At 31.5% G+C, this 24,740-nt stretch overlaps 3 protein-coding genes across 3 annotated transcripts; 1 reads left to right on the plus strand and 2 right to left on the minus strand.

Moving 5' to 3' along the window:
• Positions 1–177: 177 nt before the first annotated feature.
• On the minus strand, positions 178–4,498 carry Cdk7 (Cyclin-dependent kinase 7). Its single transcript, XM_074133337.1, has 9 exons — positions 4,357–4,498; positions 4,209–4,268; positions 4,012–4,120; positions 3,770–3,942; positions 3,532–3,659; positions 3,285–3,462; positions 1,186–1,358; positions 1,003–1,109; positions 178–338 (listed from the first exon to the last, which is right to left on the minus strand). Exons 1-9 carry the CDS (start codon positions 4,420–4,422, stop codon positions 295–297), a joined length of 1,038 nt encoding a protein of 345 aa, XP_073989438.1. The 5' UTR covers positions 4,423–4,498; the 3' UTR covers positions 178–294.
• Positions 4,499–4,804: 306 nt separating this feature from the next.
• Positions 4,805–12,936, plus strand: LOC141456918 (conserved oligomeric Golgi complex subunit 1-like). The gene is made up of 17 exons (XM_074133320.1): positions 4,805–4,941; positions 5,022–5,183; positions 5,290–5,435; positions 5,541–5,683; positions 6,010–6,196; positions 6,260–6,392; positions 6,551–6,716; positions 6,807–6,994; positions 7,199–7,296; positions 8,411–8,594; positions 8,689–8,827; positions 9,446–9,601; positions 9,731–9,876; positions 9,959–10,106; positions 10,297–10,419; positions 10,601–10,765; positions 12,454–12,936. Exons 1-17 carry the CDS (start codon positions 4,805–4,807, stop codon positions 12,541–12,543), a joined length of 2,511 nt encoding a protein of 836 aa, XP_073989421.1. The 3' UTR covers positions 12,544–12,936.
• LOC141456926 (uncharacterized) lies at positions 12,780–24,679 on the minus strand. Its single transcript, XM_074133338.1, has 5 exons — positions 24,551–24,679; positions 22,289–22,366; positions 21,465–21,559; positions 14,986–15,093; positions 12,780–13,534 (listed from the first exon to the last, which is right to left on the minus strand). The coding sequence occupies exons 2-5, from the start codon at positions 22,307–22,309 to the stop codon at positions 12,928–12,930; spliced, it is 831 nt and encodes a 276-aa protein (XP_073989439.1). The 5' UTR covers positions 22,310–22,366; positions 24,551–24,679; the 3' UTR covers positions 12,780–12,927.
• Positions 24,680–24,740: the final 61 nt, after the last annotated feature.

Below are 24,740 nucleotides of genomic sequence, written 5' to 3' on the forward strand. Positions count from 1 at the left end.
GTAATAAGATGTCTCCTTAAACACAGTTGTATGTGTTTTTACTGGATTTTCTACACAGCTAGTAACATAGATGGATCATCTACATTACTGCAGTAAATCCGGATTAAACCGCTTTTCATTTACACACAATCTACGATGTAAGGTATTTTATTAATAGTTTTCAAATAAACAGGTTGCTGGAGTAATTATTAATATATTTCATTAAAAATGAACAGGTCTTTTTTTTTTTAATATAATTTTTTAATTAAAACACAGATGTGAACTATATAAATACAGTTGTAAAAAAGATCCAAATTACGACTGGCTTACATCGAACAACAATCTTTTGGGTTGCAATGCTGAAAATAAAATAAAAAGGTGTTCAAATATATTTTTGTTATGTATCAAGAATCTTAAAAATAACAAGTTAAAAATTAAACAATTTTCATCAATCAACTATCGAAACATTTTTTATCTAACAATATACTAAACATCTAATATCTTAAAATAATATCTGGAAACATATGTTGAATGATAAAGTTACAAAAAAAGCAAAGTAATGTAATCGCCTATTTTTTAAGGCGGGGTCCAACTACTTAAAAGAAGTTACAAGGTACACCACTTATAAAGAATGTATGATGTCAGAAGGATTTGGTAGTTACTTTAGCACTGAAATAAAATGACAAAAAGCAAGGCGATACCTGAGATGAAGAACTATTAATAACAAAATTTAATTAGAATTTTGTTATCACTCATTAAAGAATCAAGTTAACTAATTGAAAAGGCAATGATTACAAGAGCTTGTAGTTCGATTAACCATTATGTTATATACAAGAATATTTTTTATTTCCTAACAGACACACATTTCTTCAGTTAAATTGGGCTCTACATAACCACATTTTATCTTGCAAAAGCGTTACTCCCCAGACAAAATGGATTTATAAGTCTTATTGCACCATAAAACATGAAAATCTTTCTACTCTTCTCGTTGTAAACCTAAATATATTAATTTACTGCACTAACCTCCTCCTTGCGAATCCAATTTTCGTTTTGTTCCAGTTTTTACACCTTTACTAACTAAATTACTAGGGAGAGGCAACTGAGCGCCTGTAGAAGGTGCTGGTTTATTGCTAAACAAAATTAAATGTTCATTAAAAAAAAACTAAGCAAATCTAATTGTTGTTATTTACATGATTAATACGTTACCTAAAATATGGCATCTGTAAGACTTGTGGGCAATTATAACGCTTTAAAGGATTTATTGTAAGTAAAGACGAAATAACATCTAATAAATCATCTCCAGCTGCTGTAAATATATGTTTCAAAGGAGTTCCAGGAAATGTTTTAAATTGTATATAATCTTGCAAAGCAGTCATGCCCTGAAAAAAATAAAATAAATAAATAAAAAAACAAATGAATTAAATCATTGTTCCCGGACAATTATTTTGTAATTATTGAAAAAACATCGGTTGCACTCGCAAATACATTCGCAGAAGAATAGAAGAGGCTGACAAGTATGCCGTTTCAATGCAACAAACAAAGCTCATAGCAACAACATTGCTGTTCTGAGGAAAAGGGCGGTGATTAAACGTACAGAATAAAAATATATGTACATTTAGAAAATCAAACTATTCGATTTTTTCAAACCTGTTCCATTACAATGTATTGTAATCATAAACCAACAACTATTTGGTAAAAATTCTAGTTTACAAGAAACTTAACAATGTACCTATTAGTTAAAAAAAAAAATCGCGAGAGTTTGCATATTATTTGTTAAATATTAAAATAGAAATAAAGTTAATATTCGTGGTTAACTGAGCCGAAAATTGCAGACCAAAACCGATCACATTTGGCTTGTTAGAGAAAAGAGAAAGAGGAGTGATATTAAAAAGACAGCTAAGGCTCGATGGGTTAGGGATAAGTCAGTTCCTGGAAACCACCTCTTCTTCTAAGTATTTTGCTGTACTAACCCATCTGTCTTTGATGGTTTGTACTGAATTTACTTCTCTGCAGTGAGTTTATGCACTATATCTCAGGAACAGAAAATCGCAGAAATTTCAAATTTATTTCGTTCAGGTGCCACCAGGAAAAGCTACAATAATTTTTTGGTCAAAATTGGACCACAGAAAGGACCACTTTACTAAATCCATTTATAACTTTTTTAAAAACATCGATTTTCTTTAAACCTTGTATAATTATAGCTCACAAATAGATCTATAACTTTTATAATAAACATTTTTCTGGAATAATTCGATTAAGAGTATTTTTGGAGGAGGGGGTTAGACAATCCGGTAGAATGCCAGTTCTAATGGACTTACTCATTATAATATAAAAGCTGATGCAGTAAAATATAAGTGAAAGTAAAGTAATGCCTTTTTTCAGGCATGTTTTACGTCCAACTACCAATTAGGTGTCGTGGACAGTGGCGACTAGCAAACATACTTTACTATAAAGTTCTCATATTAACTATTAAATAAAATCCAAGACCTAGACCAGGAATCGAACCCAGTACCACAATACAATATTAGCTTTGCAGGTCTCGCCTCTAACCGCTCGGATACTTGGCGTTTTCGAGTATTGTATTATGGTTCATCACATTGAGGTACTAGCTGATTATTATGATGTACCATGTTTATGCAGTAAAATTACTTAAATGGTATCAATGAAGTATGAATGGAATGATGGGTTCTTGCTGATTTGTGTACCTTTTGTCGTTTAATCAACCCTTACTTTTAAAACTAAAGTTAGAATCGAGCCATAGTTTATATAGAATTTTTTGTTGCAATGATGCCCAGAATCGACTCCCGAAGTAACGGTAGTCTTATGCTGAACACCCTGTATATATAAATGCGTTAAATTAGATAAATGTTAGAACCTACCACTTCAGGCATAAACTCAGACCACAATGCTTTAATTCAATCTAGTCAGAGAATAAGATTAAGCTAAGTAGATCAGCAAATAAACTGAAAAATAATAAGTCCCTTGACCAGATAAAATACCTTACGAAATATTAAAACATCTTATTCCAAACTTGGAACGATATGAACGTTATACGTTGTATGTAGGCCTGACTACTTAATTGTAAATGATTAGAATCCTCACTAAGTTATCTCAACCAGGTTACTCAAATAGTGCCATTGTGGACTGAAAGAATTTAGCAGTTAGGCAGTCTATAAACCATCGCAGGATTAGTTTACTAGTATAAAGTAATTGAAAAGACAAAGAAAACAGCAATAACTAATTGATAAATTTAAAAAAAAAAAATTAGTCGTTAATAATACTCGAAACTTATTATTTATACTCACTGGCCACGTTTGTTCATTTGGTGTTCCCAGAGTATGAAATATTCTTGTTAGCTGGTCTAAGTCAGATTCACCTGGCAGAAACGGTACTCTAAGTAATAATTCAGCTATTATACATCCAACTGCCCACATATCCACTCCAGTTGAGTACATACGTGCACCAAACAACAATTCTGGGCATCTGAAAAAATATACTTTGTGAAATTTCATTAATGAAATTTGAAACGCTTTGTTGAAACAGTATTATTACCTGTACCATCTTGTAACTACTTGATGGGTATATATTCGATTCGGAGAACCATAAAATTTAGCTAAACCAAAATCACCAATTTTTAAGACACCTTCACTATTTATTAGCAAATTATTAGGTTTAAGGTCCTGTCAAACAGAATTGCATTTACAGTTTAAACAAATATCAATTTCTTTTCTTTACGATTAAACTTGTAATACAATCAGGATTGAATAAAGTAATAATATTTGAGGATTACTCGATGCAAGATCCATGAATTGTGTAAATATTCCAAACCCAACAGTGTCATAAGTGTGTAAGCTTTTACATTTGCAGGAGTAAGCACTATGTTTGTATCTTTGATGATCACTTCTAAATCAGTATCCATAAAATCAAATACCAAAGATACGTTTGATTTATATCCATACACATCTGCAATATAAAAGTTGGAAATTTTAACCAGTAAATTACAGCTAGGTACAATTTGCCAAAAGGTTTTACCAAGTAATCCAATTATATTTGGATGGTGAAGTTCTTGAAGTAATTTAATTTCCCGTAACGCTGTCCTATTAATTCCATCCCTGGCTTCTGCAGCACTCCCAACCTTAATCTAAACAAGGGGTTACAAAAATTGAAAACACTAATTTTATAATCCAAGACAATGTAAAACCAAATAAGATGTAATCGGTTATGCTCACTTTTTTGACAGCAACAATTGCTTCAGTTTCTACATCCCTTGCTTTATATACAGTAGCAAACTAGTAAAAAAAAAAAAAGAAATACCAAAAATACGACAAATTAACAAAATACATGAGTTTCGTTTTTCTAAAAATCAAAAAGATTTACCTGCCCTTCGCCCAAAAATTCTATTTTCTCGTACCGCCTCCACCTATCTTCCAATTTATATTCCATGAATGATAAACAAATTTTCAAATTGAAGAAATAACGTTACTCTACTGAAAACCTAACTTATGGGAGAGTATCAAGAACATTTGTTTAATTATTTTCAACGATGTTTGCACCCTTGATGAGTTAGAGAATCCGTAATATTTAAACCTTATTTCTGAAGGAAAAAGAATCAACAGTCTTTTAACAGTATCTTCTTGAACAATCGTTTTCAAAATCCTCCATTTATAAATTAACTTTCGTCCTGTTATCTTAGTTACACTACATAGTACATAACGTACTTTACTTTTACATAGGGTAGGTTCTATGTTACCTTAACATGGTTACAGGTGGGATAGAGATTACTTATGTATAATTGCGCGAGTGTAATTTGAGTTTACGCAGTAAAATGCCACAAATGTCACTTCTGGACATAAATCCTGACAAATTATTTGAACAACACAATGTTCAAGAAGTTGAAGCTATAGAGAAAGCAATTAATAATGAGGTCGAACGGAAAAAGGAGGAATTAAGAACATTAGTAGGGTAATTATTTAATTTTGGTATTAGTAGCACTTATTCAAAAAATGAAACAGATATCATATTAAGCAATATGTTTTATTTAGAGAAAGGTACAGAGATCTAATAGAGGCAGCAGATACTATATCAGAAATGAAAGTTTTGTCTGAAGAAGTAATCCAAGATATAGATGCGATGATAGTTGAAATGGCAGTGCTCCAAAAGAAACAACAGCAGCCCTACAAATCAAATCTTTATTTAAAAGAAAGGTGGTTATAAGACTGAAAATGAAGAGTTAAACTTTAACTGGAACTGGTTTATTGCAACATTAGATCTTGAATTGAATTAATATGATACTAAAATATAATTTTTCAGCACAACCACCCTTTCAGTTTCTGATTCAATAGCTGCACAGTTATCTATACTTATTGAACTTCCAGAAATGATTTGGGCGGCAGTTACTTCCAAAGAATATATTCGTGCTTCACAACTATTTCTTTTTGGAAGGCACATTAAAACAGGTAATTTCACTTAATAATTACCATATTAACTGAAAGAGGTGGCGTTAATGCTACATATTCGGGGCCATATAATATAAGTTAATATAGTGTAACTATTTTGTATAGGATTTTCTGTTGAGAAAAATTTGCTAGAAGTAGCTCATCGCATTCCAATATTAGATCAACAGTGGACAACTATATTGCACTTTAAAGAAATAATACTTCAAACTGCAGAAAAAGAGCTGAAAGTAATTGACATTTCCCCGAAGGTAATCTTAATCAGAGTGAATTTACTCTTACTTATTGTAAAAAGTCAAAAAATATTGTTCTTAACAAATGGGAGCTTATTCGTATGAAGGTGAATTGTCTGGCCAGTCGGAGCAGGTACAACAATCATCCTGATCTCAACTGATATCTTATAAATGAATAAATTAAACCATTTTTCTTTCCGATATCTTAATAATTTATAACAATTTTGATGGTAGACCTATTACTCTATTATCCTGTTATACTTGGTGGCCAACTATAATAAGCAGAATCAAAGCCAAGATGAAAATAACTACGAGACATCAAGTTTTAATGGATTTGCTTACAGGATGCTGGAACCTGTCTCGCCAGCATTGCGTTGCTTCAGGATATTCCTTTAGTTAAACAATTTCTTCACCTAAGAACAGAAGCTGTAAATGATATTCTTCATGTTGAAAGCAGTGTCAAAGAGAGCATTGTTCAGAGTTGTTTGTGCATTGTGAATACGCTAGCAGTTCTTCAGCATTGCTTTTTAGGTATGTTAATTTATTTAGTACTAATAAATCATTTAACTATAAATAATTAGTTTGAACTAATAGGGACAAATGAACTTTCAAGAGGACTGCTTTGGGAAATATTAAATTCTGAAACAAGTTCAAACAACAAACCTATCTATTTACTGGAGCAACATATTAAGTTAAAATATTTACCTCAAATTGTGCATCAGTTTAGGTATGCATTAAGTTATAGAATTTAAAATGGTGAATATAATAGAAAATAAATTTTGAACTTGCCTATATTATTTAAGTAGTAAATATAATATACATATATATTTTAAGTTCTCTGATTCCCATTATAATTTTTTTATGAAATGTGGTAAATTGTAACAGGTTCAGCTGTGCAAATATAAAAACAGTTACGAATACAGACAGTATAGATTTATTGGTCAAAGAATGGATAATAAACATAAAAAACGTTGTGTCCACAAAAGGGAAAGCTTTGTTAGAAAATATAAATTCTTTGCAGTCATTAAACGAACTCCGGAAGGATTCTGTGGTGTGTGGTTACGAATTTTTATGTATTTGTTTAATATCTTAAAAATTGAATTTAGAAATAAGCTTCACGGAGAAATTTTACTTTTTTCAGAGATCTGACTTTGAATGGGCACATTTATTAGCAGCATTCCATGTCAAAGATACATTTGATTTATGGGATGGAATTTATGAATTATTAATTATTGAAAGAGCTAAAGATTTGATAACAATACATTACAAAGAAGTTTTCAAGGGAATTATTGATTGCATTTCGGATGCGTTATTAGAAGATGAAGAAAAGTATGCCTCATTGGTTTATATTCTTTATGTTTAAATTTTATATTTCATTAATTTTCATTGGGATATTTATTGTGAATAATTTAAAAGCTTTTTCTTTGCTGACTCTTGAAAAATCTCCAGCATTTGCTACAACAATGCGAATTCTGGAAAATCAGTCTTTATTATTTGTTCGGAATAACAATAATTTTTTTTTATTTGCTATAGTAAAAGAGCTGATATTGATCTCAGATGGTTTGTTTGGAAAGAATCCTCCGATGATTTAAATATGAACCCTTCAATCAGTGTATCTTCAAATTGCAAAGGTTTGTTCTCATATCATTGCATTAAAATAGAAAAATACATCTTACATCTTTTGATAATATCAAAATACCTTTCTCTACAACTGTTTGGCCTGGCGAATATCTGTCTACTTCACTCTAGCAATTCATTTCCGATCTCTTACTTCCAACTTTTAAGCATCCTTCAACTGGCGTCAATCCTCCAACGATTCCTCAGTCTAACGCTTCCTTCAGTCTGATGCAAATAGCCCTAGAAATCAACTTTACGAAACTCAGGCACCCTACTATCCTGCGCGCTTTAACCATCTCACAGGAAATATACTGTATATTCGTTTCTTAATGCAAAAACTGTGTGGAGATATTGCAAATAAAAATTTTCGAAGTTGAATGTTCCAAAAATTAGGAAGTTATCTTAATATATGCATATATTTCTTCTATATTTTATTTGAGTAAGAAGTAGAGAATTAAATATCTCGATATCGATAAATATTCCAACAATTTCATAATCATTTGGATCCGATAGTCGGCCTATTCTTCGATTTAAAAGATTTTATCCCCGACTTGTAAACGGCTCTATAAATGTAATAGTAACAAAGATTAGGAACTTCTTTGAAACATTTTTCTTGAAAAACCAGTTTTTTAACAATTGGGTGAACTGCAGATGTCATGTTTTTCCTAAAAGCTTTAAGAACCAAACTATGACATTCGGGCGATATATCTTACTTCTCAAGATTTTATTTTTTTTATTACCTGCGGAGAGTTCAATGTAACCACGCGCTGCTTTGTAGAGGATAGGTGTGCTTGTGCTAAGATCAGATTCTTGGTTTCCAGGGTCCTAACAGTTTTCCTATCTGAGATTTAAAACATTTAAAGCACTGTATAAAATGTATATTGTATATATTATCCCAATATTTGTATTATTATTATTATTTTTAATTACTTACATGTCCTTAAATATATCTTTATTTCTCACTTTCTCATGTATGTATAGATTTTGTTAGTTTTCCTGAATACTTATCCAGTGAAATTTTATTGATTAATCTGTCAATAAATTAATCGGTTTCAACGGTTTCATTTATTACATAGAGAAATTGAAAATAATATATTGATGGTTATAAATTCTTTATTTTGTATTTAGGAATACTATTAAAATCTAAAGGAATTACTCCAAAAGTAAGTGGAATATGTGTTCCGTTTGAAACGAAATTAAAGTCATTGTATGAAGAATTAACTAGTCTGTACAGTGCTGACGAGATATTAAATAAAGATAACAGTGACTTGAAGATGCATCAACAGGAAGCTTGTTTGGCACTTTTAAGAAAGTACATTTATCTTTCTTTTCTTTCATATACTTTTTTCTTGAAATGTATGAAATAATAATAACATTTTATGTTCTTTTTCAATTAAATTTGTTAGTGTGAAAGAACATTTAAGATCTATAGCGAATACACCAAACATTAATGAAGCTAAACTTTCAATATTGGCGAGATTTCTACAGGCAGTGCCAGATTTATGTCAAACCCTGCAAAAATGTCTTATTCTTGGTGAGGACAAGGTATATATTTTTAAAACAACCAGTTAAATACCTTTGAACTTATTTAATAACCAAATTAAGATAAAAACTGAATTACTTTAGTTCTAAAATCTGATCAAACAAAAACAACCAACTAATCAAGCCATTACCATTCGCCTCTGAAGAAAATTATTAAAGAAAAAAGTGATGCTATAGGTTTGTGTTCGAACTCTTTTTTGATCTGGTTTCTGTCTTGTGATAATATTAGAACTATACTCAGCTAAAATGCTTACACTCCGTTTTGAGTAAAAAAATTATTCCTCGTAGGTTATCCGAGAAACGTTAACCACCAAGGCCATCACAAGGCAACCTATGTCTCGACAAACTTCCTCGTTAACCGAATATTTATATTTTAAGCGTTTTCCTTATCAAGCTTACGTCCAACATCTGGCAACCTCTTAACATCTCAGTTCCAAGGCCCATTTTTTTTTGCGTAGTGACAAATTTAGAAGCACTGAGGAAGGTGACAACGGGATATTCGGGTTTTTGAAGGGCTCAGAATCTTTGAAACGAACAGACTTTTGATACAGCTTAGTAATATTATTCAATTCCAACTATGTATTTTTTCCTGCAAAATTTATTTATGGCTTTAATTTGTAGGGATCATGCTGGCATGAAGCAAAAACACTTCTGCATACAGAAAGTTTATACTGTTGGGAAAAATGGATTGATAAAGTTATTAACAGAGTAAAGGAACGAGTTCCGGAGATAATAAAGAAACCCACAGTCTATGCAGATCTCTTAAACATGATTCCGGTAGTTATATAAATCAACAATACTTACATAAAATTTTATAAGGTTATTATAATAAAGGAAGAAAGATTATTACCTACCAATTTCAATCAAAAGTTATTATAATTACAATAACCAAAATTTACCTTGTAGCAATGGGATATCATATGGATTGAAGAAGGAGGAGAAGGTGAAAATGCTCATAAATCTCAGTTGAAAGTACCGTCAGCACCCAGTTTCCCTCTTCAGTCTCTCCTTCACTATATCACAACTGATCTTTGTAGAGCTCATGTACCAAGGTACCACTTAATCGATTGTGAATAAACAGTTAATCAAAAAAATTGTAACCTCTTCATCATAATTTTTTAAAATTTTTTTAAGGTTGCTTAGAGAAAATTTAATGCAAAAGCTATTACCTCATATATTTAATTGTTACGATCCTTCATCATTTTTGTGCCAAGCGGAACTTATGCAATATTTATTTGATATTAAATATTTATACGCTCAGTTTATTCCCATTACAAACAAGGTAAGAAAATATTTTGTTTTCTTTTTCTGATAAATTCATCAAAATATAACTAGCGTGATTCTCGTATGCCCATTTTCCTTTTATTACTATTGTAACTGATAGATTTTTAAAAAATGTTGAAATCCATTTTTGTAGCAGTGGAAAACAAAATCTGCTTCTAAATTCTTTTTTATGTTTCATTATTTTTCAGGAATTAAATGCCCAAGCTCTGCAAAAAATTTCGCAAATAGAAAAACAAATTGATCCGTTTGATTTAGAAGTGTTTTTACCTTTAATTAAAACAAATGTAAAATTAAGTATACAAAAAATGCAGGTAAAAATTATTAGTTTACCGTTTAAAGAGTCTTAGTATTATTTTTTTAAAATAATTTTGTTCCAGTGTAGATCCAGCGACCAATTTTACTTACTTATTGAGGAATATCCATCCATCATAAGAAAAAATTAATTGTAATTTTATAGTTTGTGTTAGACTTAGTAATAGTTTGTTTTTGCAGGGTATGTTTGGTATGACATACACCAATGAGGATGGGCCAGGATTGATAAAAATATCTGATGATCCTTGTATATTAGCATTAAGTAAATCTGCAAACGACGTTTGGTTTCCTATGTTACCAGTAACAAATCCTACGAATGTGCCTCTACATATTATTAAACCTAAGGTAATCAAATGATTTTCTTATAATGATTTGTAAGTTTTAGTAAAAAAAAAAAAAAACTACAAAATTATTTATTATTTAGTTGTTTTTACCAAACTTACTTTGGCCAGATCTTAGGATATGTAAGCAGATTAACAAGTTTGTTTGTTTTCTCTATAATTTTCTTTTTTAAATAGAACTTATGCTTCGTACGTATAGGCGTGACCGCTAGCCTATGCAGATGAGATAGTGACAGAACAAAGATGGGAATTGATGTTGATAATTTACTACACTACTTCTTGGGGGGTGTAGGGATAACTTGGAAAAGGCACAGCTCTACTTCTCTTAGCTTACAAAAAGTCCAAATCTACTGTGTCCATTAGCTATTTATGTTCATTAGCAGAAACCATGTCCATTAGCAGAAACTATAAGTGCATAAATGCAAACAAACTTCATGTTACTTATATACTTAAACTTCGATTTAGGGCTTTGTTTGGGTCGCTGACTCCATTACTTCTAAACTAAAGCTGGAATTTGAGAGAAGTAGTAGAATTTTAACGAGTAACTAATTTGTTTGGCATAGTTTTTGAAAACTCATTTTTTTTATTATTATTATCCTTTTAATGTAATTTACACCTGTACCTGCAGGGTACAATAAGTAAATGCGATAAGCGTATATTAATAGCGTGGCAAACGTAAATGACGGTCATCCAGTGATGGCCGCCATTAGTCACCCAGTTGGTCACGGGGCCAACGGCGCCTCAGCCGTCTTCGAGGATTGGAGGGTAGCGTAGTTGTAGACAAATTTGCAGCTAAAGGGTTGGGATGAAGTGAGAGTTTTTGGTGTAAATTTTTATATCGAATTTTGGCAAGTTCGGAGATGAGTGGAATTTGGAGATCTGTATGTATAGTGTGGTTGCTAACATAGAATGGGGCGTCTAGTATGCGGCGGAGTATTTTGGATTGCAGTGTTTGTAGTCTATTGAGGTTGGATTTTTTAGCTGTTCCGTAAAGTTCGAGTCCGTAAGTCCATATTGGTGTGAGAAGGGCTGTATAGAGTCGTCGTTTGTTCTGTAGTGAGAGTTTTGAGCGTTTGTCGAGTAGCCTGGCTAGAAGTTTGTATCGTTTGTTTAGTTCGGTTCAGAGGTTCAGTCGGTTAATTAGAGGATAAAGCTATGTAGGAGTTTGGTAGGCATACCTTAATGTCTGTGTAATGTCTTGAGCCGAGGTTAAGTCTCGTGTCTAGTACAAGAGTGTCGAAAAACTCACGAAAAAATTGTGCTCTTTGGTTACCACATCACTATTTGGCCTTTCATATCATTTGATTTGGTTATCTAAACATGTCTGGCGGCAGAAGTTTCACTAGGTTCCTTTGTCAATTTTTTTTTTTAATTGTTCTGATTATAAAATTAGCCTTAGGCTCTGAGAGTGTGAGAATTATCTAATGAGTAATCAGTTACCCACGCTTTATTTTAGACTTAAATTCTTGAATACTGCCTATTTTAGGCAATTTAATTTCTCGTTAAGCTCAATATGCTGATATTGAATTTTGGACAGTGTTTACTTTTTGTTTAATCAAGCAAATTTAATCGTACGTTATTATAGAGTATATTTTTTTTATATCTAATATGATTTTAGTACTAGAAGTGTTGTAAGTTTAAATTCTTAAAGTACAAAAAATTGTTACTAAGATAATGAAAATTAATTTATAGGTAATCAAACAGGAAAAACCTATGGTTGAGGCTGACAATTCCAGAAATGCAACATCTTCCGCATCATTTTTTTCTGATTGGTTCAGTTAGTAAATGTATGATAGATATAACAGAATTTCACTCTTTAAATTCAACTTAAAGATAACAAATTACAAAACAAGCCTAATAACAATATGGCTTTACAATCTTATCATAGTCATAAGTATTTTATAAAGTTATTGCAATTCATTAATGAAAATATATTGTGTAAGTTAAACTTAAATTATGTCAAGAAACATTTATTTATTTGTTGGAGAATTAAAAAAAAAAAAAAAATTAAATATTATTAATGTGTTAGAAAATAATTTAATTTCATTTATTTAAAAGTGCTATTACTTAATTTAATCATGCGGCAGCTCCAGCAGACAGCTTGTAGCCATGCTATTTCTGAATTGTATGAAATATGCTGTTGCATTGTTTCTACCCAATAAAGAATTACACATACTCTTCTTCTTTTACTTCCTGAACTTTTGCTTGCTCTGTTCTTCCTTCCTCTTCTTTTACTTCCCCTGCTTGTTCTTCCTCTTCTTTTGCTTTCTCCTCAATTACTTCCTCTTTTGTTTCCTCTTCTCTTGCTTCCTTTTTTCCTGATTCTCCTTCTTTTGCTTCCTCTTCTTTTTCTTTATCTTCTTTGCCTTCATTATCTCCAGATCTTTTTTCATCTTCTTTGTCTTCATTATCTCCAGATCTTTTTTCATCTTCTTTGTCTTCATCGTCTTTAGATCTTTCTTTATCTTCTTTGCCTTCATCATCTTCAGATCTTTCCTCATCTTCTTTGCCTTCTTCATCATCTTCAGTTCTTTCTTTATCTGTTTCACCAGCTTCTCTCTTTTTCTTTAAACATTCTTCTCTTTTCTTTTTAGCTTCCTCTTCTTCTTGTTTATTTCTTTTAAGTTCATTTTCATGGTGCATATTTCCTAGTACAATAACATTTAAAAAGAAACTCAGTTCTTCTTCCACTAGATTCGGGTCATCCAAATTTATGTACTTTGGATAACTAAAATCGAATATGTTCTTTTTAGCTACTTCGTTTTTACATTTACTGCAAAAAAAAAAAAAAATAGATAAAAATAAAAGTCAGTTATTAAGGTATATAGAGAATAAAATAAATATTTATCCTTAGATTAAAATTATGCGTAGGAAGAGATGTAAAATCTCTTCATTTGACAAAAAACAATCAACATCCAATTCAAAACTAAGTATAATATTGCATTATAATATTTGTTGCAGTTAACTTTATTTCTGTCCAAACAATAAAGGACTTGAGATAATTAACATCAATCCCCTACCTACACATAAGTGAACTGTTTTACAATATCCTTAATAATCCTACACCATCTCCGTTAGAATATCTTTTAATTTCGAGCAGTTAATGAGGTCAACCACACTGGCGGCACTAGTTCACTACTTCATTCTCAGAAGAGCCTCAAATCAAGTAATTAAGGCAATCATTTTACTGACATCGATGATAGGGGCAGGAGAATGAAGATGCGAAAAGAAAGCTAGTAATGAGACCATTCAGCAAGAATATCCTATGAGTTGAATCGAGTAACTTCTTAATTTGTAACGTTCCAGTGGTCTAAATCATGTCAGAGATAAATTAATTGCCAAAGCTAGAAGTTTTAATGGAAGTTGGCGAGATTGTTCCAAGATAGTATTTATTACACGGCCTTGAAGCTGTTTTGGACTGATGACCATGTTCAAAATATTTTAGATTCTCTGATTGATTTATATTTCTGTCACTTGAAGTTTTATTGTATTGGAAGTATTTTAATTGAAAAAGTTATTTTTTACTTTCATCTAGTGGTTCATCACATCAATTCTTAAGTAGCTGGATGGCTCGTTATTTTGCTTCGTGGTACTGCTTTATGTCTGTGCTAAATGCATTATCATTTTTTATTTTCAATTCTTTTCTCTCCTGTGACCCTAGAACGGTGTATGCTACATCCATTCAACTGTAAGTCATATAACCAGTTTCTTTTATCTTTATCATTAAGCTTTTCCTCTCCTCTGTAATCTGTTACTAAAACTCTTACTAGAAGAAACTACCTTTTTTTCTCTTGTTTATCAAAATATTATGTATTTTATTTACTTACTATATCTTATGTCGAACAGTGAGCCAAGACTCTTCTGCAATTAAAGGTAAGGAAAATCTAAGCATAACAAGGCTGGATTTTACCCAGGGATCTTCGTCTGAGTAGTCCACCTTATTACTAAATAAGCTAATCTTTTACCTAGATTACTTACAGATCCTATTTATTAGTAATACGCTGAATGCTATGAAGGAGATATGGATATTGAATTCTGGTTCTTTATGTAATCCTATATATTTTTTTCTAATGGTTCCCTAAGCGTCGATTACTATTTAAATATAATTCGTTGCTTTCAAAACTTGGCATTGCCCTAGTTTTATACACTTTTTATGAGTGAGATTGGGAAATGAGTTTTATTTCCTAATATTTTCCTAATTAGTTAAAATTTTTTATCATTTACCATTTTTTTGTTTTTTTTATACGCCTTCTTTTCTCATAGTCTGCTGGACATTTCGACGAAGGGATTCCCCCAGGTAAGGCCTGCAGACGACCTGACGCCCATGGCAAGCTGTAACAATATTATTATAAACGCTCTGTCAAGGTAAAAAAAAAAAAAACCTGTTAGTTTATTGAAGATTAAGAATTCTTTTATTACATTTCAATTATGATTAATGTACTTTTCAAAAAACCAAAAATGTAAATTGTCAATTTGCGAAAATATTTTGAGATCGAAAACTGATAATACTTAAATTTAAAACAAAGAAAAAAAAAGGAACTTTTTTGCACAGAGTACATTCTGCAAATTCTTCTAAAATCTCTTTAAAAATCGAGAATCAATACGAATAGTAAAATAAGTGAGGAGGAGGATTAGGCAACGTTAAAATAGAAAAGGAAAGAGCGTTTTAAAGAATTCTGTTAAAAGAAGCTCTCACAATTGTCATTTGACCAACAGTAGAATTCCTATTTTATTATTCGTTCGATATATAGCATACTTGTTTTAAATCTTAATTTAAGCCGATCATCTCTTTATGATTACTATTTCCATTAATTACATTATGTTTTTACTGTACCTTAATTTCAATTATTCCCAAAGCATTTGGTCTTACTTAAACCATGTACAACTTTATTAAATAGTTTTATTATAATAAGAGGCCAAAAGCTTAAGTAATAATTAAATCATAAAAGTTAAAAACAGATATAATATGGTCTTTTTATTTGTTCTTGATTAAGAATTGACTAAATCTTCTGTCACAATGGCAATAATTCAGAATATGAGGAAACCTATAAAGTGAAAGTTAAATCGTCTATTCATTTGACCATCAAATCTCAGCAGCTAATTAATGTGGCCATCTTCGACCTTTCATCATCTACCGAAGAGTATCATGAGTTCCTTGGCAATTAGAAGACATTGTGAGTAATTAGCACTCACAGATGGTGCTGTTTAAAGCATCTGAATAAACTTTCTTGAAAGTGTGTTGTAGGCTGGCATACAACAACATTTAACCACTAACCACTGCAGTGTATAAGGTAGCATATTTTTATGAGTCATATTGGGCTCCCTGCAAAACGACTGAAATAATTCCGAAAGGCCTAGCTTTTCTTTGATGGCCCTGTCCCTTATCTGGGGATCTTCTAGACGAGAATCACTCCCAGGTTCTTGACACTAGCTGACCAAGGCAGCAGTTGACCCCTGAAACTGACATGACGACTCAGCGCCGGCTTAAGCCTGGTGGAGAATAGCCTCAGATTAGATGGATTTATTTATTACTCAAGAACTTTCCATGTAAATAAATATGGCATTATTTAAGCGATTTTTTATTTGTATCCACTATCCAGGAAGTGGCATTAATAGAGATATCTTACATACAAGGCTAGTTGAACGTCGATAAGACGTGCTAAGTATAAGAATCATTCATGCGTTCAAAAAAGTGTTAAATCCTCCAATGAGGCACCATAGAATTGCTTCTTTATTCCTACACCATCAGTAAAAGAATCATGTATTGCTTCGGAAAAGGAATTTCTTTTCGTTCTGTTATGATAAGTAGACTGGTTATTACAATTACTGAACATCTAGATGTTCTTTTTATCATTTTTCACTGAAACATAAAAATTTACGATTAAAATTTTTCGAAAAGAAAAAATAAATATATCAAATTATTAATTCACTACAGTAATACATTTTCTTTGTAAACAAAATATGATAGTTGCTTACATTCGGTCTTATACAAATTTTCTTCTAACATTTAGGATTTCACAGACTTTCTCACTAAAAGGGGGAGAAATATAATTCAAAAGTTAAGGTTTCAGGGTCTCTTTAAATGTACACTTCGTCAGAAATTGATAGAATACTTGCAGTTAGTAGTGTATATATGAAAAATGAGCTTCATTCTTCCGATATAAAAAGTAATTTATTTTGTAATTTCTTCATTAAATAATTAATTAATATTTGTTAATTACTTTATAAATAAAACTAAATTTAATATTGAAATGTTGCAAATATATTTTAGAAATATACATTGCAGATGCTAAATGCCATTAAGTTGTAAAAGTCAAGACTTTTTTCTTCTACTTGTCTCAAAAATACATCCATCTCTGATTCGCACAGCTAAATCATACAAATTTCATGTTTTAAAAATAAGTTTGTTTTTTTAAATTTCAATCAAGTTTTGTAACTTCAATCAACGCCTCTGTTTATCATTGAAAATTATTATTTTTTCTTGGCTCCTTTCACAGGTGATGTTTCTTTGTCCTTAGACTCTTTTGCTGCTTGTTTTTTTTTCGTTCTATCACTTGTCTCTTCTTTAGATTTCACTTTCTCTTCTTCTTTAGATTTCTCTTTCTCTTCTTCTTTAGATTTCTCTTTCTCTTCTTTATATTTTGTAATATATTCTTCAACATCCTGCTTACCGACCTCCGAAATAAAATTAAACAAATAATTAACATCACTCTCTATATCTTTTCTTACCGATATATTCTCTTTAATTGGGGGACAAGCTTCTGGTATTGCTAGAAAATTTTCTTTTAACATTTTTAAACGTATTTTAATCTCTTCCGCTTTTGGATCTATATCAGTAGGTTCTTGACCGGGCAAATGTTTCAGTCTTCCGGAAGCCCATGGCAAGCTAGAAGTAGATAAGTTTATAATATTGTCTACTAAATAAAAGTAACTATATTCCAAATTTGAAAGTAAATTGGCTGGACGAAATGCTTTTAATGAATTGATTTACATAGATATCTTTATAATGGACTCGTACACAACTACTTTATCGAACAAATTGTTGGTTTCAAAAACATTTAATTAACTGAGGTAAGATAAAGTAGTAGTAACCGTCCTGATTTTTTGTTAGTTTGTTTTTTCATTGAATAATGGAATGAACCTTTTTTATGTTTGATTTTTATAATTTTTAATTTGGAAAAATGAAAATTTATCTCTATGTAACTAAAATTTTCTGTGCGATGATCTTTACATTCTCAAACATTATAACGGTTTTACAAATAAAGGAAGAAAGAATGAGAAAAAAGAAAAACTAATTGAATTTTAATGCTAGAATTAAATTTATACGGGAAAGATAAACAATTGGACCAAAATTGGAGGAGTTTTTAAGAATTTTTTATACTAAGTCATACTAAATTGTAAAGGAGAGTTGGCGCATTTTAACAATATTCCAACTGATAGTTTAAAACATCATAAAAAATAGTATTAAATATAGGTTTGGAAGAAGCTAGCTGATTTTTTTGCATTTTTCGACATAAATAAAAAGGAAGGTACATTCCAACTTGTACATGCGTAAGTTTCATGTAGACATTATGCAGTTTGTACTTGCATTATTTAGAGTAGTCGGGTGGTTAAGGTTACGAGCAATGCAAAAAAAACTGCCTGAATGACTTAAGTGAGTAGTTGTAAACTAGCATGTGTCAACTTAACAATGTTTTTTTTCTTCCGGTCTCAAAAATGCATCCATCTCATGCGCCTAAATCATACATATTTCTTGTTTCATTATTATTAGATTATTTTTCTGGTTTTCTTATCTCAATTATTTTGTGTAAATCAACTACTTCTCGAACGTTTTTAATTGTAAATGATTGACCAAGTTTGGTTCCTCGGGACTCCAGGGGAAAGAGGGCTTCTTTGAACTCTGCCTCTTTTTACGTTTTATCAACTGTCTCTCCTTCTTTAGATTTCTCTTTCTCGTCTTTATATTTCTTAATGTATTCTTTAACATCCTGATTACTTACCTGCAGAGTAAAACTGAACAAATAATTAATTTCACCCCCTGCAGCCTTTTTGGCCGGTATATTCTCTTTAATTGGAGGACAAACGCCTGGCACAGCTAGAAATTTTTCTTTCAAGTTTTTTAATATGTTCCTTTTTTAGTTCTGTATCAGAAGAAGGTCGTTGACTGGGAAAATGTTTCAGTATTCCGAATGTCCATGGCGAGTTAAAAGTAAATAAGTTCACTTTTACGTAATCACTTTTACGAAAAAATTAAAGAAGTCGGCAGTGCCTATAATCAAACTATGTTAACAGTTAACTTTTTTTTAATTTCTTTGACTTTTGAAGAGAATATTTTGTGTGATCGCTTCGAATTTTGGAAAAGTTTTCTCTGAAGATACTGTTTTGAGTCCCATAGGGTCTGAAGTTTTTATAAAATGTAAAATGAGTAATAACAAATTATTGAAACTGGCCTTGAGCTCAAATATTACTGTTACAACTCCACTATCGCAGGTCCCGAATGTCACTTTACAGAAGTCATTTACTTTATAGATTTTTTCTTTAAATTTGACATTTACCCTGGAATACCTCCAAGTACTTTCATAAATATAAAGAAATTGAAAAAAGTTCTTTAAATTTCTAGTTAGAAGAAACGTTTGCCTGGTAGTTCGATCACACTGAATGACATCTTATTAGTACTTGTAAACCTCCTATTCAGAGGTGACTGAGGTTTTTTATTAAATTATATTCAAGAAAAATCATTATATGTATTCCAAGAGATACGGCTGCCCTCACAATTCCTTTTCCGTTTCTACGTTTTAAACTTGTTTTACATACTGTCCCAGGTTGCAGCATACCTACAACTTGTATTTCAAAATTATTAGGGACATTTCATTTCACTTCTTCATTCGTTCGTAATTTCACTATTTCACTAGCAGTCATTGCCATCCGTTAGAAGAGCGTGGTTGTTGGTGTGGCCGCCAAGGTAGTTGTAATTAGCCAATTCCACCGGCCAAATTTTACATCTCTACCTTGGTAGAGATTGGTTAATTATTTTAAACTATTATTTTGTACAAAAATATAGGGTGTAGGCGCCTGAGTTTAATGTGTAAATAAACTAAAAAAGTTTCAAGCCTGTAACTTCACTTTGAAAGGGGCGAATTATTTTTTTGCAGACAGTTTAGATTTACCAGTGTAAAGCGGTATTATATTAATAACAGAATTCGCAGCTGAAAATTAAATCGTGAATTGCAAGAATCCAGTATTGTTTTACTTTCTTCAATCTACATTTAGTGATTTTAGATTTGGAGGCATTTAATTAAACGTTTTTTGTTCTTAAGTTCTCCAGTTTTAATTCATTAAATTTTTTAATTTATTTTATTTTTCATTATCAATTTATCTCAGGCTTTATGCGGGCAGCTGCCCTCTGTCGACGCCTATGTTTATTTTGAATCTCTATTTGTTCAGATATTTGTTTATGTATCCTCATGCACCCATTTGTTCCCAGTACATACTACTTAGGTAAAATTACATAAAATACCCAGATAAAAATATTTAACTTTCCAAACCTTTCGTGGTCATATTTCTCACCGATTTCGGATTTCAAAATCATCAGGATTTATTTTTGAATCAGTCTGGTTGAGAGATTTTCAGTTGAATTATAATGCATCTGTCGTACACTTTCCTTGATGACCACAAAGTTTACTTGCTTAATCACTTTGGAAATTAAAAACCGGGCAGAAATTATAAAAACATTCGTTCTAATCAGGTGTGTGCAAAGTAAAAGTGGCCCCTAGGGCAACTCAATGATTTAGTGCCCTTACTGGGTTCTTATTTATTAAGAAAAAATTCGTTCATAAAATTGGTATAAACTTCACTTACATTTTAAAAAGGTTACAGTGATGGACTGACTATGCAGGATTCTAGGAACACCTCGGTGGTTTGAATGTTAACTCTATCTCAAAAACGAAAAAAATCTCAAACTTTATATGCACGTTTTTGGGACGTAACGATGAAAACGCCTTAACCCGGCTATGCCACATTACAAAATTAATATTTCCCAAAATTTGCTTGAAAAACCAACAATATTATACACTTATATGTAAGTATATGTATGTATACAACTCTTATTTGAAACATTTCATATTTTTTCATAAAAATATGAGCTTTTGAGGTTTACGTTTAAAGCGCATTTGGTGGAATTTAGTTGCTTTGTAACTTGTTTAAATCTGACTTAAATTAGTTGCTATAATTCTGAGTTTCTGGGGAAATGGAGTAAACAAAAGTGCAAATTTCCTCATTATTTCTTTAAGTTGCGTCAACATCTGAGGTCTGTCTTGTGATTATGAGCGTAGCTTTGTAAGTGGGAGATCCCCAGTTCGAATCCCGCGAGCAGCATTCGAATAGCTCCTTTTTATTTTTTAGAAAAAGATGTTTATATTAAAGTATGTGCTTCCGCCTCCGTCCACGACACCTAATTGGTAATTAGACGTGTTAAGCCCGCCAGAAAAAATAGGCGAATATTGTACTATATCATTGTGGGCCACAGATTATATTAATCACTTTTATTTTGACAGGTTTTCAAGCCTTTAGATGCTGTAGAAATGTCTTGTTCAAACCTTGTACTAATAAATTGTGTTTCTATAGTTGAAGCTTAAAGCAAAATTACAAAAAAAAAAAAATTGATTTAAATCTAATCAAAAATAAAATATAATTAGCTTTATTACCCAATTGGTTTATCAGATTCTATTTCATCACGGTGGCAATATTCGTGCGTACATTTTCTCTCTGTTTCTTCGACATTTTTCTTCTCTCCTTTTCGCTACAATAAAAAAGAAAGTCACTATAACAAGAAATATTGATCAATGTCACTCCTACTTGTGAAGGAGAGATGAAGAAGGAATCAGGTGGTGAAGATGATAGATGGTGATGATGAAGTAGAGGAAGACCTTCGTCAGGTTAGAGCGAGAAAATTGCGCTTTAAGAATGCATACCGGAATGAATGGGGTAAACTTATTGAGGAGCTAAGGATTCAAGATTAGCGAGGAATCGGTCAAATAAAAACAAACTCGTCATTTTGCCAACGTTTCGACAAATATATTGTCTGTTGAGTTTCTGTAACTCAACCAACCCGCATAGCCAACCACGCTCTGAAGAAGACAATATATTTGTCGAAACGTTGGCAAAAAGGTTTCGTGACCGTAAATTGTTAAACTAAGGATTCAAGATTGGCGAGGGATCGGTCAAATAAAAAACAAACTCGTCTTTTTCCCAACGTTTCGACAAATATATTGTCTTCATCAGAGCGTGGGTGGCTATGCGGTTTAGTTGAGTTACAGAAACTCAACAGACAATATTTTTATACGATATAATACGATCACGAAACCTATATATTCTTATTGAGGAGGTCCAAGTCCTATTCTAAGGAATGCTGTTCATCTAGCAACAAGTAGAGGCATTTCAAACTAAAGTAGAAGATGGTTGTATGTAGCTTTTCATTCTTTTCTAATATTGAGATTATTAGAAAATACTAGTTTTCAACTTAGCTTACCTGCTTGGCGCCTGCACTCATATTTGCAAATTTCTAATATTAATTTTGGAGATTTTTTTCTTGAAGAAACCCTTGGAACTGGAAATAAGAGATTTATAAAAATTGTTTTAAAGTTGACTAAAATAATTATGATTTTAATTATTAGAAACTCCAAGAATGCTATAGCAATTTGCGTAACCATAATTTTAAAGAACAGTGAAACTTTAAATCAGAATAGTGGATTAAGTAGGTAAATCTCATTAATATTCTTCTCGAACGTTGAATCAGTAAACTAGATCTATGATAATATTTGAAGTAACTCAAGTATATGCACTTTCCACGTTTTTAAAAATTGTTAAATAGGTCTACTTCATTTCGATGATTACCAGAGCTACATTGAATATTATTTTAAAAGAGTATGAATTAGAACAAGTGATGAAATAAATGCACTTTTAATGCAATTGTGATGGGAGTATCAGTTGTTCTGTTTCTATAGAGCGACACCTCGAAGAGCTCTTTGGATTTTTGAAAAAACCAGAATTAACGAAAAGGCTAAATTATGGGAAGCGATTGTAAAATTATACTGATCAAGGAAACTTTGAAATAGAAAATTTACAATCAATGTTCAATTATTTATTTTTATTTTTTGGCCTTCTGTACCTGCTGATTAGCAATACGTTCATTAAGTTTTTATGACTTCACTGAAAGACAAACTATATTAGCGCTTCGGAAAAAACTCGAACATTGATGAAAGTAGTAGATTTCGATAACATTTGTTGGATTTATAGATTGTTATTGCAGTAATTATAATCTTTGGATTTTAGAGTAGATTTAAGTACGCAGATGTATGAAGGATAACAAGTACTCCTTCCAAAGTAACACTATGTGTGTTCGTATGAAGATGTCTGTATTTATTAGGCATAAATGTACTTTTTGGGATGAATGTTGTGTCGATAATTAAACAATTAAATTTAAATAGTTTGGAAGTTATGAGGGCTAATCTATAGAATAGCGCCCCGGAGGCGTGGCCTGTTTATTTTTAGGGGGTGGGAAGTACAGCACACCTACCGGTGAAAATTTAAACTACTTTCCGCCAATGAACTGTTTCGGATTGTGCGAATTTCGTAACGCTTATGTTTCGCGCGCATGCGCAGTACATTTACTGCCTAGCAACTGCTTCCTGTTTAATGTATTAATAGTTCCCGCGAGTGCTCTGTATGTGACCTGAGGTGCCGTTTTTTTTGTAACTTTATGAGTATGAGCGTTTTAAATTTGCAGTTTTTTTTTAAATTAAAGCATGAGTGTAGTGTGAGTGAGGATGGAGTAATGAATGTTATAAAATTTTGTATGGAAGTTGGTTTGGATTTTCTGGAGGGAGTCCGCCAAGTATACCCTCCTCAGGAAAAGGACTCCACAGAATAAGGTAAGTTTCTTTTGTGTTGTTCTGTGTAATTATTGTAATGAATCTTGTGACACAAATTAAAAAATTGAGGGTGATTAGGTAGGTTAGGAGGGGGGTATGGGGGCGAAGCCCCCATTAAGAAATAAATAAATAATTCAAAGTGATTCTGATTCGCTGTTACAATATAACCCACTAGATTTAAGTGTAAATATAAAATAAAGAAATAGTTTTATATTTATATTTGAATATGGCGGGTTCTATAGTAACAGCGAATCAGAATCACTTCGAATTAGGCCACGCCTCCGGGGAGCTATTCTAAAGATTTACCGTTATGAGTGAATGAAATGTGAAAGGGGATCAATGTGACTATCTTCTTGCGCTTTTTTATGCACAAAATAAATATTAGGGAATCACTTAGAAGAAGGCGGGCCTGAGTCAGAATAGACACTTGGTGCGCTTGAGTGAATGCGGTCTAAGAAGAGGAGGAGAAGAGGAATAAGAGAATATAAGAGTAGGAACTACTCCGCAGTCAATTCGACTTTACCCAGCGGAGCATGTGTGGCGACGGATATCCAAAATGCGACTGGAATAGTTTTAGGTTAAGTCTTAGCGCTGTCATTTACTGAGGTCATTTTATTTAAGTACAATTATTATTATTTGTTTTTAGAAAACTCAAAGCTTCTATCACAACAGCAAAAAAGATTCCACCATAAATAATGTTCAAAAAAGCTAGCTTTAAAAGTTACTACATATCTTCCATTCAAATAATTCAGGTAAATAAATATTTTAACGATATTTTGTTTTATTCTCTACACAATTCAGACTTAAACGGATCAAGGGAAATAAAAACAAAAATAAATAAATGAACTATTCTTCTTTACCTTGTTAATCTACTTGATTCTTGCAAACTTAGGAATTTGTTTACATTGCTATGATATGATTGTATTTATCATATGATATTCAATGAATTTTTGTATTCACAACAACATAATTTATTACATAAAATTAATATTTTTGTTGATATATATATATAAAAAAAATAATACATTTTACAAAAATTATTCTACAGAC

The sequence above is a fragment of the Rhodnius prolixus genome, unplaced genomic scaffold (genome assembly GCF_049639745.1).
Source record: "Rhodnius prolixus isolate KJV_2025 unplaced genomic scaffold, Rpr scaffold_10, whole genome shotgun sequence".
NCBI lineage: Eukaryota > Metazoa > Arthropoda > Insecta > Hemiptera > Reduviidae > Rhodnius > Rhodnius prolixus.